This window comes from Echinops telfairi, unplaced genomic scaffold, assembly GCF_000313985.2.
Source record: "Echinops telfairi isolate 266 unplaced genomic scaffold, ASM31398v2 ScPeMD7_20;HRSCAF=75, whole genome shotgun sequence".
NCBI lineage: Eukaryota > Metazoa > Chordata > Mammalia > Afrosoricida > Tenrecidae > Echinops > Echinops telfairi.
The window spans coordinates 8,150,012-8,163,995 of NW_022103917.1; the positions used below are offsets into that span (position 1 = coordinate 8,150,012).

General features: G+C 44.2%; 1 protein-coding gene across 4 annotated transcripts in view; it reads left to right on the top strand.

Moving 5' to 3' along the window:
- Window positions 1-6,981: 6,981 nt before the first annotated feature.
- ARHGEF6 (Rac/Cdc42 guanine nucleotide exchange factor 6) overlaps window positions 6,982-13,984 on the top strand; it is a 133,690-nt gene continuing 126,687 nt past the window's right edge. For 3 of the 4 annotated variants that reach the window (XM_045288338.1, XM_045288340.1, XM_045288341.1), the window contains exons 1-2: window positions 7,206-7,385; window positions 8,774-8,857. In XM_045288338.1, the coding sequence (XP_045144273.1) occupies window positions 7,221-7,385; window positions 8,774-8,857 (249 nt within the window). In that variant the 5' untranslated portion in view covers window positions 7,206-7,220. Of the gene's footprint in view, window positions 7,386-8,773; window positions 8,858-13,984 lie in introns of all 4 variants that reach the window. The other variant, XM_045288339.1, reaches the window with a different exon arrangement.

Genomic DNA, 13,984 nt, shown 5'->3' on the forward strand with positions numbered 1-13,984 from the left:
TTCAAAGGTATAGGCCTCCCCACTCAGCTCCAAGGGGGTGTGGAGTGGCACAGAGGTGATGCAGGGCGAGTAAGCCCCTGCATTGCCCAGGAATGCCCCCCCCCCAATCACCTCCCCTGGGTTACGGGGACAGCCACACACCGGTGTACATGCGCCCCCTGTGCGGGGATTCGGCAGACACCATTGCCTGATGCCCAGGGTGCTGTCCGAGTGCCCCTCCCTGGTGACCCAGGTGGTCTGGACTGGCTGCACAGGGCTGCCACACCCCGCTCACTCTCCCCCCCCCCTCCCTCCAGGCTCCGTGGACAGCAACTGGATCGTGGGTGCCACGCTGGAGAAGAAGCTGCCCCCACTACCCCTGACCCTGGCACTGGGGGCCTTCTTGAATCACCGCAAAAACAAGTTCCAGTGTGGCTTTGGCCTCACCATCGGCTGAGCCCCGCCCTGCGGCCACCCTCCTTACCCCCCTCCTTCAGCCCCCAACACCCTCCCACGGCCACGGAGGGGAGGCTCCAGCCCCCTCCCCTTCCCTTCCCTGCCCCCTCAGGGGCCCAGGAGCATCGGGAAGGAGGGGGGCCCTCCTCCCAGCAGCTGGAGAGGGGCTTGTGGAGCTGAAGGGGCTGCAGCATAGGATCCTGAGCACCGGAGGGGTGTTCTCCGGGGGGCCTGGGGGCCCTAGAAGGGATTCTGGAATCGAGGGGCCACTTGGCGTTTTGAGCACCGCCAGGCAGGGGCGGCCAGACACCTCAGGGAGAGGAATGTCGGGGTGCCCCCAACCCCCTGGGGTCCAGGCCCTGCCCCCCTTCTGGGGCAGCAAGCAGGAGCTTCCCTGGCCCACAGCCTAGCCTCCCCCTTGCCCCCACCCTCAATATAAATCATGTTTATAAGTTATGGAAGAACCGGGACATTTTACAGAAAAAAGAAAAAACAACAAAAAATAGACATGGAAAAAAAAATAAATAAAAATAAAAAAATAAAAATAATCGATACTCATCACCTCCTCTAGAGCGAAGATTGAGCCTCCCATCCACACACTCCTTGGGTGGAGACCAGACTTTATTAGAGAAGTTACTGCCTTGCTGAGTTGGTGGAACTCACTGGACATCTGCTCTCAGGAACTTGCAGAACATGTCCCTTCTCGGGTGCTGGCTTCCTGTTCACAGGGGAGGTGTCTTACTAGAGGGTGGTGTTGGGAGAAGCCAGTATTGCAGAAGGTGGGCCCGAAGAAAGCTGGGGGCGCTGCAGGAGCTTGTAGAGTGAGCGCACAGGAAACAGGAAGTAAAACCCCTTCATCCTGCACTGTCTGGCTACCTTGGTCTAATGATAACACCTCATACCATGCAAGCAAAGTAAAAACAAAAATACTTAAAGGCCCCAGGTTCATTTTTGGAGTGCAGGCAAAAAAGAGAGTTGGATCCTGTGTTGCTACAGATGCGCCAGGACCTGTCTGGTCAATGATGTTGGATTGTTTCTTTTTGTTGTTGGTGGTTTTCTATGTGTGTGAGTGTGTGTGTTGAATTAAACTGGGTGTTGGCCAAAATTAGGATGGAATTAAAAAGGTCAAAAGGGATTACTTAATAATATACATTCTTCTGCCCATGGAAGACCTTCTAAACTAGAGCATCTGTGAACAGTGCTTAGAAATCTTTTTAACAACAAAAAAAGAAATCTTTTTAACAAGTGCTCTTCATGTACATGGGTGCAGATCAGAACTGGAAACAGAGAATCCAGGACAGATAAACCCTTCTGGACCAATAATGAGAGTAGCCATACCAGGAGGGGAAGGGGAAGGTGGGGGGAGAAAGGGGGATCCATTCACAATGATCGACATATAACCCCCTCCCAGGAGGAATGAACAACAGCAAAGTGGGTGAAGGGAGACATCCGTCAGTGTAAGACATGAAAAAATAATAACAATTTATAAATTATCAAGGGCTCATGAGGGAAGGAGGGAAAAAATGAGGAGCTGATACCATGGGCTCAAGTAGAAAATAAATGTTTTGAAAATGATGATCACAACATATGTACACATGTGCTTGACACATGTATCTATGGATTGTGATAAGAGCTGTATGAGCCCCTGATAAAATGCTTTTTTTAAGGTGTTCTAATAAATTTTAAAATGAACCATGGCTATTTCAAACACATAAAAGAAAATCATATAACAGACACTAGTATGTCCAATATTTTCTCCTCTTCATAAAATGTCATCTTTGTTGGCTCAAGGAATCCCTGGGTGGATCAGATGGTTAATCACTGAACTACTAAACAAATAGCTGATAGTTCGATTCCACTCAGAAGTGTCTTGTAAGAAAGGCCTGAATGTTCACAGCTATGAAAATTCAATGGAGTGGAGGACTGCTCTGAAACTCAAGGTTGCCCAGAGTTGGGATCAAGTCTAAGGCAACTGGTGGTGGTAGTGGATTTTAGCTCAAGTTCCACCCTCTAATCCCTTTCTTCTTCCTTCCTCACTAGAGATGATTATTATGAACAATTTTAAAATGTTAAAAAAATTTGTTTGCTATTGTGCTTGAGAATATACATAGCAGGATATTTAACAATTTCTTCATCTACAACTCAGTGACATTGATTATATTCTTCAATATATCCAATTCTTCCATATACAATCTTATGCATCCATTCTCATCCTTCTTTCCCCCATTATTCCTTCCCATTAACGTAAACTCATTGCCCTAAGTTCTCTGTCTACTCTGAGGTGCTGTCAGTTGGATCCCCAAAGAGCACAATGTTCAAACAGACACTCTTGACTAGTTAAGCTAAACTATTGTTTGCTTTGAAGATGACTTTAGGGGATATTTTTAATTTAAAGATTATTTCAAGGAAATAGTTTCAGGGCTTCATACAATCTCAAGGGCTCCAGAAAGTCTAGATTCCAGGAGAATTTGAAATTCTGATGAATTAGCTTTCTTGAAGACTACCACCTGAAGCAACTGGAGAAACTTTGAGAAGTCTTCGAGAGTCTTGAGAAGCGGTAATGCATTACCAGAAGCGTTTCTGGGAAGTCAATCAAATTGTGTTTGTTTGAAGAGAGTTTATGGGGAGAGAGAATGGAGGCGGGGAAGCCGGTGAAAAGGCAGGAGCAGTGGCCCAGGATGTACATACAGAGGATCCGAAGTGGAGCGAGGCACCTTTGCTCTTTGAACGCATGCTCCGTGAAAACAGAGGCCTTCAGTCTTTCACCTTTGATTTCCCTATTCTTCCAGTTCACCAGCTCCTTTCCATTTTCACTCCTTCCTTACCCTGCCTGGGCACCATGGTGAGTCATTCGCGGATATACGGACTCGCTGCTATTCGTGGCTGTGCTGTTCATTTCAACTCATGGCAGCTCCGTGTGTGTAGAGCAGAGCTTCTCCATCGGATTGTCAAAGCTGTGACCTTCCAGAAACAGATCGCCAGGCTTTTCTTCCTACGTCTTTCTGGGTGGTTTCAAACTGCCAACCTTTCGGTACTTAAATACTTGCTTTCTTGATAGTTTACCATACAGTTCTCAACTCCAGTGTGTATATTTTAGAGCTGCTTGTTTTGCATCGAGGAGATAGTTTTACTGTTCTGCTGTGTTGCAATTCATTTTGTATTCAAAATGAGGGAGATGTTTAGCCAGGCCACCTCGGTGGCTTGGGCCTATTTTGGAGGGGGCTGGGCTCCTGAGATTACTCTGACTGGTCTTTATCAGAAAACATAAGTGCTATCTCACTAACACTACCTAAAGTCACTTGGCTGTAGAGTGAAATTTTGATGGCCAATTATGAACACTATCCAAATGACATAGAAATGTGTGTTTAAAGTAGGTCAAATTTGGGAATTTCACTTCTCAGCAAGTGAATTTTGTTTTTTATTTCTAGTGCGTAGATTTGGCTCTGGGTCAAAAGTTCAGGAAGGCTTTTGATGGACCACACTTATTTGTGGTTATATTTTTTATATCAAACCAAAGCACATGGAGGTCAAATCCTTGTTGTAGAACTAATGATAGACACCACATCAGGGATGCATCTCAAAATCATGATAATGAATGAACGAAGTCAGACCAGAGAAAATGCATAGCATACCAGAACATGTATACCGGTACAGATAAGAGCTCACAACACAGGGAATCCAGAACAGATAAACCCCTCCGGACCAATAAGGAGAGCAGCAATACTAAGAGGGTAAGGGTAGGGGGGGTGCGGAGTAAGGGGGAACCGATGACAATTATTGATGTATGTCCCCCATCCCAGGGGAATAGACAGCAGTAAAGTGGGTGAAAGGAGACAGCGATTGGTGTAAGACATGGAATAAAAAGGATAATTTATAAATTATCAAGAGTACATGGGGGAGGGAGGGTGGGAGAGGGAGAGGGAAAATGAGGAGCTGATGCCAGGGGCTCAAGTAGAAAGAAAATGTTTTGAAAAAGATGATGACCACATATGTACAGCTGTGTTTGACACAATGGATTTATGAATGGATTGTGATAAGAGCTGTAAGAGCCCCCAATAAAATAAAAACTAAATAAATAAATAAAAAGAAAGTGCATATTATATATCGTGTATATTTCCATTTATTTAAGATTCTTGGAAATGCAATCTAATATATGACGGAAGGTAGATTGGTGGTTGTCTGGGATTTTGAGATGGGGTGAGGAGGAAGGGGTTAAAAGGGCACAAGAAAACTGGATGGTTTCACTGACAGCTACATAAGTCAAACTCCATTAAATTACACAGCCTAAAGATTTGACATTTTCTTTGTGTCCAGTATGTGACTAGAGCTGCACAAAATCATTAGTGTGAGAAAATGTTTGTTTTCAGCTCTACAACCCTTGTATAGTCACCTAGTATCTGTCCAGGAACACCACATAGCACATCCATTCAGTCAGCCTTTCTGAACATCTAAGAGGTACCAGCCATTGTGCTGAGAGTCCAGTGAGAAATAAGACAGGTGAGATACCTACTGCAGGGAGCTTGCATTCTGCCATGAGAGGGGCGGGGAGATAGAGCCACCAGCAATAGCAGGCACGTGTAACAAGTGCCCATATAGGCGAAGAAGGGACAACTTTGCTAAAATTTAGCAAAGTGATTTACATTCATTATTTGGTTGTCTGCAGCAGTGTTCAGAAGGATTCTAAAGCTTAGCAGGAAAGAACTGTGCTTGGTTGACAGTGTCTCCCATGCATGAAGAGGAGGGGTAGTAATGTATTTGCCAACAGGAGTAAGCTGTTAAAGATTGGTCTTATGATAAATTTTCCCAGTACTATAACTATTGCAGCTGGCTGCGAAAACATTTGAGTATAAAAAGATCTCTCTTTCTCTTATTGTTTTATTATCTACTTTATTTTAAAACTTTTCTTATTTTAAAGATACTTTTATTGGGGTCTCTTGTAGCTCTTATAACAATCCATACATGGATTGTATCAAGCATATTTGTACATATGTTACCATTATTATTTTCTAAACATTTACTTTCTATTTAAGCCCTTGGTACCAGCTCCTGTTTTTTTCTCCCTCCCCTTCTCCCACCCTCGTGACCCCTTGATATATTATAAATGATTATTATTTTCATATCTCACACTGACCGCTGTCTCCCTTCACCCATGTCGTTCCTCCCCCTGGGGGTGGGGGTGGTTATATGTAGATCATTGCTATCGTTTTCCCCTTCCTCCTAAGCTCCTGGTAGTGCTACTCCCATGTCTGTTCCTGAGGGATTCCGTGTGTCGTGAGCTCTTATCTGTACCAGTTTATACGCTCCAGTCTAGCCGGAACTGAAAGGCGGGACTGGCGTCATGATAATGTTGGGGTGTGGGTGAGGAAGCCTCAAAGAATCAGAGATATGTTGTGTGTTTCATTGATGCTATACTGCACCCTGGTTGACTCATCCCTTCCTTGTGACCCTTCTGTGAGGAGATGTCCCATAGTCTACAAATGGGGTTTGAGTCTCTGTTCCAAGCCGCCTTGTTCTTACCCATATGTTTTCTGTTGTTGTTTGTTTGAGGTCTTCTGATGCCTGTCACTTGATCCCGTCAACACCTCATGATGGCACAGGCTGGTGTGCTTTTTCCATGTGGGCTTGTGAATATCTCTTCTTAGGGATTCATTTTTTGTTTTGTTTTCTGTTTGTCTTTTCCACAGTGGCACGTTTCATTCAAAGTGTTTCTTATTGGGAAAACACCAGTCTCCCTGACTGTAGTGTAAACAGCGAACAAGTGCGCTTTCGTTCTCAAACGCTCTATGTTCAAGTGTATTTTACCCACTCTTGAGCCTGTGCCTGAGCCTTTGCTAAGGGCATTGCAGCTGGACTGAGGAGTGGAAGCAGGTCCAGAAAAACAATTGCTAAAGAATGCAAGTAAACAGGATGTCAGATGTTATCCTTCGCCTATTTCCCTAAACATGGCTTTTTGGCTGCAAAGTAAAATGCCGTTGTTCTAGCTTCTGCTTATACACAGGGATGATGGCCGCCAGCAAGAAGTCTTCATTTACTTGGCACACTGTCACCAGGCAGCGCACCGCGTTTTGTAGGTAAGGCATAATCGTGGCACACCATCTTTGTGAGCTAGTATGAGGACACCCAGCCATTTCTTGGAGGCATAATTTTCTTCTTTGAGCCATGTTGCGTCAGCACAGTTCCCCGTGAGGCTCAGAGCTGTCTGACCTAAGAGCCAGTTGGCATCCTCTTCCTGACAGAAGCCAGATTTTTTACTGGGGCTAGACTATTTATTGACAGCTTTTCCCCAGACTGGCCCAAGGGTGTCGTCTGATTTCCAAGGTCCCCTGAAGGGCTGGCTCACCTCTGTTTTCCAAAAGCACTTGCTTCCTACTGTCGCCTCCCTCCCCAGCATCTTCCTTACTTCCTTCCCTTACAGCTTCTCGAAGTGGTTCCTCCTCCCCCTTTAGGAGTGTGTGTGTGTGTGTGTGTGTGTGTGTGTGTGTGTTCTTCTTTTTTAATCCTAATGGGTGTGTTTTGCAGATTTTGAAAAAGAAAACCAGTGTTGTCCAGGATCGTCACTTTCATTCTATCCAGTTCCTCATCTTTGAGTGTGGTCTGTGTGGCTTGGCAAATCCCACGTTTTGAGTGCGTTCCACCGTTGTCGAAGGAAAGTTGTTTGAAACCTTCGTTCCGCACGCACCAGCGGAGAGCTCATAAAAAGGAAGGCAAGAGCAGATGCAATCACGGATGTGGCTTAGTCCTTGCAGCTGCCCCGGAGAGCTGCGCGGAGCTGCCTGGCCTCAGTCATGAATCCAGAAGAAAGAATCGTGACATGGCTTATCTCTCTGGGAGTTTTGGATTCCCCCAAAAAGACCATCTGTGATCCAGAGGATTTCTTGAAGTCCTCATTGAAAAATGGGGTAGTGCTGTGCAAACTGATCAACAGACTTGTTCCTGGCTCGGTGGAAAAGGTAAGGCAGGCTGGCTGAGCTTCCAGAGTGCTTACCTCCAGGGAGTAGCAGGGCAGCAACTGTTGGAATTTTCTATTGCCCAGGTCATGGGAATCTCTTTTTTGACTATGAGAGCGTTTCAAAAAGTACATGGGCCAATTACATTGTGTTTTCATTCCTTTTGGGGGGCCCACAAACTTTTTGAAATCCTCTCATCTTTCTAAGAGTTGGATGGAAAAAAAATATATATATAATTTTTTCTCGCTGTGTGTGAGTGTCATTAGAGAAAATCAGAAAATAAAATGTTATCCGGCAGTAACTGGCCCACAAATTTAACTAGAGCAAAAGCCTGTATGCTACAGGCCATGTGGAATGAGAGCACCTTCCTGAACTGGAGGCCTTAAGACTTTGTAGAATAATGGGATGTTTTTTAATCAACATTTTGGTGTTTGTGGACAATTTGACTTAACACCAACATGCATTTTCTTACAAAAAAAATAGTGTCCACTAACCGACAGGCAATTTTGCAGCTAGGAGAAGTAATTCAAAATAACACATAAGGTTTGTAAAAACAAAACAAAACTAGAAAATAAGTCATGAATGAGAAGCTTTACAAAGCTCGTGTAAAAATGAAATTAAAAGATCATATTATGTCTTTCCATGAACTTTATGAAACCCCCTTGTATGTAATTCAAATGCAACATGTGTTCAAAGTGAAACTAACCTTACTGTCTTAAAAAAACCCCAAACTCTAGATGTTTTAATTTTGGAAATTCATGACCATGAAGATAAACAATTTCTAAAGTAGGCATTCTGAGTAAGTTTACGGGTAATGTCCAACAATTATTTTCTTCCGGCCCATGGGGGACTGTGACTGAATATACTCTTTTGCCTTTTTGAGCGACTTTGGGTTTTTTATTGAGAAAATTAACTGACTTATTATTTCTTAACCTTGAGACCTGACAATAAGATGGTGGCAAAATGTGGAGAAATTTGATAAAGTGTGGAGAGCAGCAAAGGGGAAAATGGAATTTTCATGAATTTTCATGAGGAGGGGGCAGGGAGGCATCAAGCTGAAAAACATTCCTCATTTGAAAACATTAACCAAATTCAAAAGCCCTGTCTTGCTCTCTCGCTGATTTGCTCTTGCAACCCGTTGGCAGAAAGCCTGAGACAAAGTTCGTCAGGAGAGATGGTCGGTGACTAAAGGTTTGGTGACATTTGAAACAAAGACCGACCGTTTAGATTTGTCATCACTTCCTTCACTGGGTATTTCTCTTCCTGGTTTCACGGCATCGTTGGCCCTGCCTGAAAAAGCCTCCCTTATCTGGTTCTCAGCGAGTGATGCCTATGGGCTGTTGGTCAAAGGCAGGACAGTCTCTAAGTGACGCATGCTTGTACTTTTCTAGTATTGTCAAGAGCCCCAAACTGAAGGGGACTGCACCCACAACATCACGGACTTCCTGAAAGGATGTGCAACACTTCAAGTGGAGGTAAGACTGCCTGGCGTGCCTTCCGCGGCGTCCCCATTTTGCACTCTTTGAATGAAGAGGAAATTGGCGTAACAATCCTTGGTTTCTTTTTCCTGTCTCTGGCCACCAAATTAAACAAAGGTAGCATTTGATGGGACCCATCTTTGAGATGGGTGCGTGTCCCCAGTGATGGATTGCTCCTTTGTCCTTTCCTGAAACCACTTCCCAAAAGAGAGCGAGGTAGAAAGGAAAGCTCGAGACTCCACAAGTGACACGTTTCAAATAGACGATCGGAGCGCTGAAGGCAGTTTTCTGGGGACAGGACTTATGTGGGTGTGCTCCTCTGCGGAGGGAACCCAGCGTGGGCCAATGGCTACAGACAGTGCTAGTCACCCTGATTCGGGAAGAGAGCAAAGTCCACTGCCAACCCCCCACCCCCACCCACCCCATCCCCCACTGGCACTTTAGAACCGAGACCTTGAAAAGCGGAGAGAAGCTGGGTTTGGAGGTAGAAAATGGAGACTAAATAACATTGCGTTTGTGTCTATTGTAGTGGTCCCTTCTGGGGGGGTGTGTAAGGAACTCTCGCGGCACACTAGGTTACATTTTGGGCTGCTAAACCAAAGTGGTGTTAGTTTGAACCCACCGGGCGTCCTGTGGAAGAAAGTTGAGGCAGTCTGTTTCTGTAAAGCTTGACGGTTTCAGAAGCCCTCTGGGGACAGTTCCAAGCTGTCCTAGAGGGTCGCTAGGAGTCCGAAACAGCTCTGACTCCGGGTTAGCGCTACGTTCAGGATGTGTGAAGGGTGTTACTGAAAGGACGGGGATACTTTCACCTGTATGTCCAGTTCCTTGACTACTCGGTCCCTCCGTGTTTTTATAGGTAACACGGAGACAATGATAGGTGCCCTGGTGGTGCAGTGGTTACTGCAGAGTTGGGCTGTGATCCTCAAGGTCCGAAGTTTGAAACCACCAGCAGCTTCTCTGGGGAAAAATGGGCGTTTCTGCTCTGGTACAGAGTCAGTCTCAGAAAACTCACAGAGGCAGTTCTACCCTGACCTAGTGGCTCCCTATGAGTCGGCGTCAACTTGATGGCAGGGAATTTGGTTTGGGTTGTTGTTGCTTTTGAGATAATACAAACTACCTCATGGAGTTGACGTGCCAGGGTGGTGCAAACGGTTTACGCACTTGGCGGATCATGGAAAGGTTTAAAATTTGAATCCACCCAGATATGCCTTGGGAAAAACAAAACTTGGTGCTCTACAGGCAGAAAATCAGCCATTGAAAACCCCACCAGCAGTTCTACTGTGACATACATGGGGTCTCATGAGTAGTAATTGAGTCCATGACAACTGGTTATTTCCTGGCATTGTTTAAAGGATCAAATGAGACGCTTGCATACTAATTCAGGCTTTACAAGATAATGTACGTAGAATACTCATCATAGGACCAAAGACTTAAGTACTCTAAATTAGTAAGCAACTGTGAGGCACATTATTTGTGGAGAAGCGGTCTTTGTAGTGGTTTGGTGAATGGATTAGGGAAGCAGTCTGCTTGGGTGCCAATCTTAGTTCTCTCTCACTCAAAGCTTTGAGAAGTTGGGCACATCGCTTAAGTTCTCTATGCCTGCATCTTCCCACTTGTAAAATAGTAAGAAGAATGGCCCCGATCTCCTAGTATTGGTGTGAGATTTCATACACCGAAGGCCCTTAGAAGAGGCCTGGTCCACAATAAGTATAAGCGTTCTCCGGGTGGCAATTGTTATTATTAATAGTCGTAATAGCACTGCCCCAGATAAACTGCTTCCTTCATAACTTTTCTCAGAGTTAGTTCTAGCATCAGGCTAAACTTGTCGCCAAATATTCGATTCCGAGTTTCCCTGTATTGTCCATTTTGAATGTTCTCTCTCTCTCTGGTATGCGCTGGCTTTAGGTAGGCGTGGCTCGAGACCAATTTATGTTGTTGTCAGGTGCCACGGAGTCAGCTCTGACTTAGAAGGAAACACTGCCAGGTCCTGCACCATGCTCACAATTGTCCTTATGTTTGAGCCCATAGATGCAGTCTCTGCGATCCGTCTTGTCGAAGGTCTACCTCTTGTCCACTGCCCCTCTACCAACCTTGATATCCTTCTCCAGGGACCGGTCCCTTTTGATAACATGTCCAAAGTACATGTGCCACAGTCTTGCCATCTTGGCCTCTGAGGAGTACTGTGGCTTTACTTCCTCCAAGACAGGTTTATTTGTTCTTTTGGCAGTCTATAGTACTTGCAATATTCTTTGGCAGCACCATCATTCAAATGCATTGATTTTCCTTTGGTCTTCCTTAGTTCACTGTTCAACTTTTGCGTGGAACCCTGGTGGTGTAGTGCATGGTGCACTGGGCTGCTGCCCACACATTTGGCAGTTTGAAACCACCAGCAACTCCATGGGAGGAAGAGGAGGCTTTCTCCTCCTGTAAAGAATTACAGTTTCAGAATTCCACAGAGACAATCCTACCCTGTGCTATAGGGTCATTATGAGTCAGAAATGAGATGAGACCACTCTATACTACTCATGAAATATGGAACAGAGCATGCATTTTCTTTTTTATTTATCACATAAAATATGATGAAATGGCCAATAATTCCAGCACTTTGAAGCTTTGCAGTTCTCAGAATACTGGAAGAAACAGAAGCACCTCTTGAGCCTCGTGTCAATTGTCTCACAAAGCCAATCTTCCTGCTGTCTAGTGCTTACTCCTTTAACCACCAGTGCTTTGAATCTAGGTTTGTTTTGGATGAAAGTCTTTCTAATAAGTCTATCTTCTTAAACGAAAGGCACTGGGGCGTATTTCTATCTTTTTTTAATTACTCAGGCTGACTGTTGTGAATATGGTAATAAGGAGGTGTCTGTCTGGTGCCATGTTTTATAAGCCTATCTATTCTCTGGTTTGATAGTTCTGGATTTAGAGTCTTGACTTGCCAGTTACTGACAGAGTGGCCCGATGCTCCAGTTTCCTCATCTGTAAAATGGGGACATTAATCATGCCTGCTACGTGAGGTGGTTTTAAGGGTCAAATAAGATGAGGTACTTAAGGTACTAACTTGATCACTGCACATAAGACACGAAAGATAACTTTTCGTGGTTTCTGTTACTACTCAGTAGTATTCTTTGCACTCTTTTGTGCAAAAGTATGCCTATAAGAGACACCAAGGGCTCAGGTAGAAAGAAATGTTTTGGAAATGATGATGGCAACATATGTGCAAATGTGCTTGATTCAATGGATATATGGATTGCTATAAGAGCTGTAAGAGCCCCCACTAAAAATGATGTATTAAAATGAAAAACAAAACAAAACAAACAAACAAATAAAGCCCCCAAGTACCAAGCCTACTGCCATTGAGTTGACTCTGAGTGACTCTATAGGGTTTCTGAGGCTGTAAATTTTCATAACAGCAGACAGCCTCATCTTTCCCCTGAGGTAGATTTAAACAAACGACCTTGGCGGTGAGCAGTCCAACACTTCTCTGTCAGCACCGCCAAGGCGCCTTGGAAGAAGAACATAAGAGTCATACTGAGGCATTCCTAGGACCCCCAGAGAAGGCAAATGAAATCAACTGATCAGGAAGGAGTCTGAAAGTTGAGTTGGGGAATACTCAGAAGCCATGCAATCTCAAACTCCAGGTAGTTAGGAGACCAAAATCAATATTTGCAAAAGTCACTTCAGATAGAATACCTCCCAAGTCCAATGTGCCTAGCATCATGCAGGCCACGACAAACAAAGAATAAAAAGGAAATCCACTGCCGTCGAGGCGATTCCTCCTCGCACATGACAGAGGGTCGGCTTCATATATTGTGTTGACTGCATAAAGCAACGAATGCATACAAAGCAAGAGCAGGGTTTGACTGCTGAGACTTCCCAGAGCACATTATTATTTATAAAGAAAGAACGACACTGAGCTCAACCCTGGGGATCACCTTTCAGCCAGACAACAGGCAGAGCTATAACGTGAAGCGAGGAACGCATTCCCCCGGACAATGGACCATTTAAGACCCAAAGAGCAACCTTGCCTCCAAAAATGAAGTTCACAACGGAGGAACGGGCAGGAAAGAAGGACAAATGGAAATGGGGAACCCAAGGAAAAAGTGGGAAGCACTGTTATATTGGGAAATGGCAACTAATGTTACAAAACAAACTGTATGTAAATTGCTTAATGGAAAACGAATTCGCTCTGTAAACTTTCACCCAAACTACAGTCATAAGCAACAACACAAAACAAAACCCCCCAAACCGCACAAGAACCAAGGAATAATGACAGCTTAAAATGGGCAGTTTGAAACTAGAGTAAGAGTGGAGCCAGGGTGCAGCACCACACCGAGAAACTGAGGGACCACCATAAAGAATCACCATCTGCTGACCATCTCTTCGGGTGTCTAGTTAGTCTGCACAAATGCCTTCCGTTTCCGTGTCCTCAGGACTTTAGGGTCTCAAGAGGATCACACAGCTACTAAACTGGTTGGAAAATCTACCGAGGAACTTGAGAAACATAGTGTTCTCTGAACCTCAACCTTGATAATATCGCTCGAAGCACAAATATTTAAAATATTTGCTGAAGTCCAACTCATCTGTTTTGTTGTTGTTGTTGTTGTTGCCAGTGTTCTGGGTGTCACATCTAAGAAATCGTGGCCTAGTCCACAGTGATAGACTTAAACTTACATTTTCTTCTAAAAGATTTATAGTTTTAGCGCTTTCATTTAGGTCATTGATTCATATCGACTTAGTTTTTGTATATGGTGTGAGTTATGGGGCCAAGTTCATTTATTTTTGCATATGGACATCCAAGTTTTCAACCCTGCTTGTTGCAGACTATTCAGTCCCTCATCAAACCATTTATTATAGTTGTAAAATAGAGGAAGTGTGAACTTTGTTCTTCATTTTATTTTGGCTGTTCTAATTCCTTAGCATATACATTGGAATTTTAGGATCAGTTTGTCCTTTTATGGAAACAACAAACAAATAGCTGGGCTTTTGATAAGGATTTGTACTGAATCTGTAGATTTCTTTTTTGTTGTTGTTTTGTTTTCAGTTCTCCTGGTTTAATTTTTTGCACTGTCCTTTGAAATAATTTTTAAAAAGCCATTTTATTGGGGGCTTGTACAACTCATCACAATC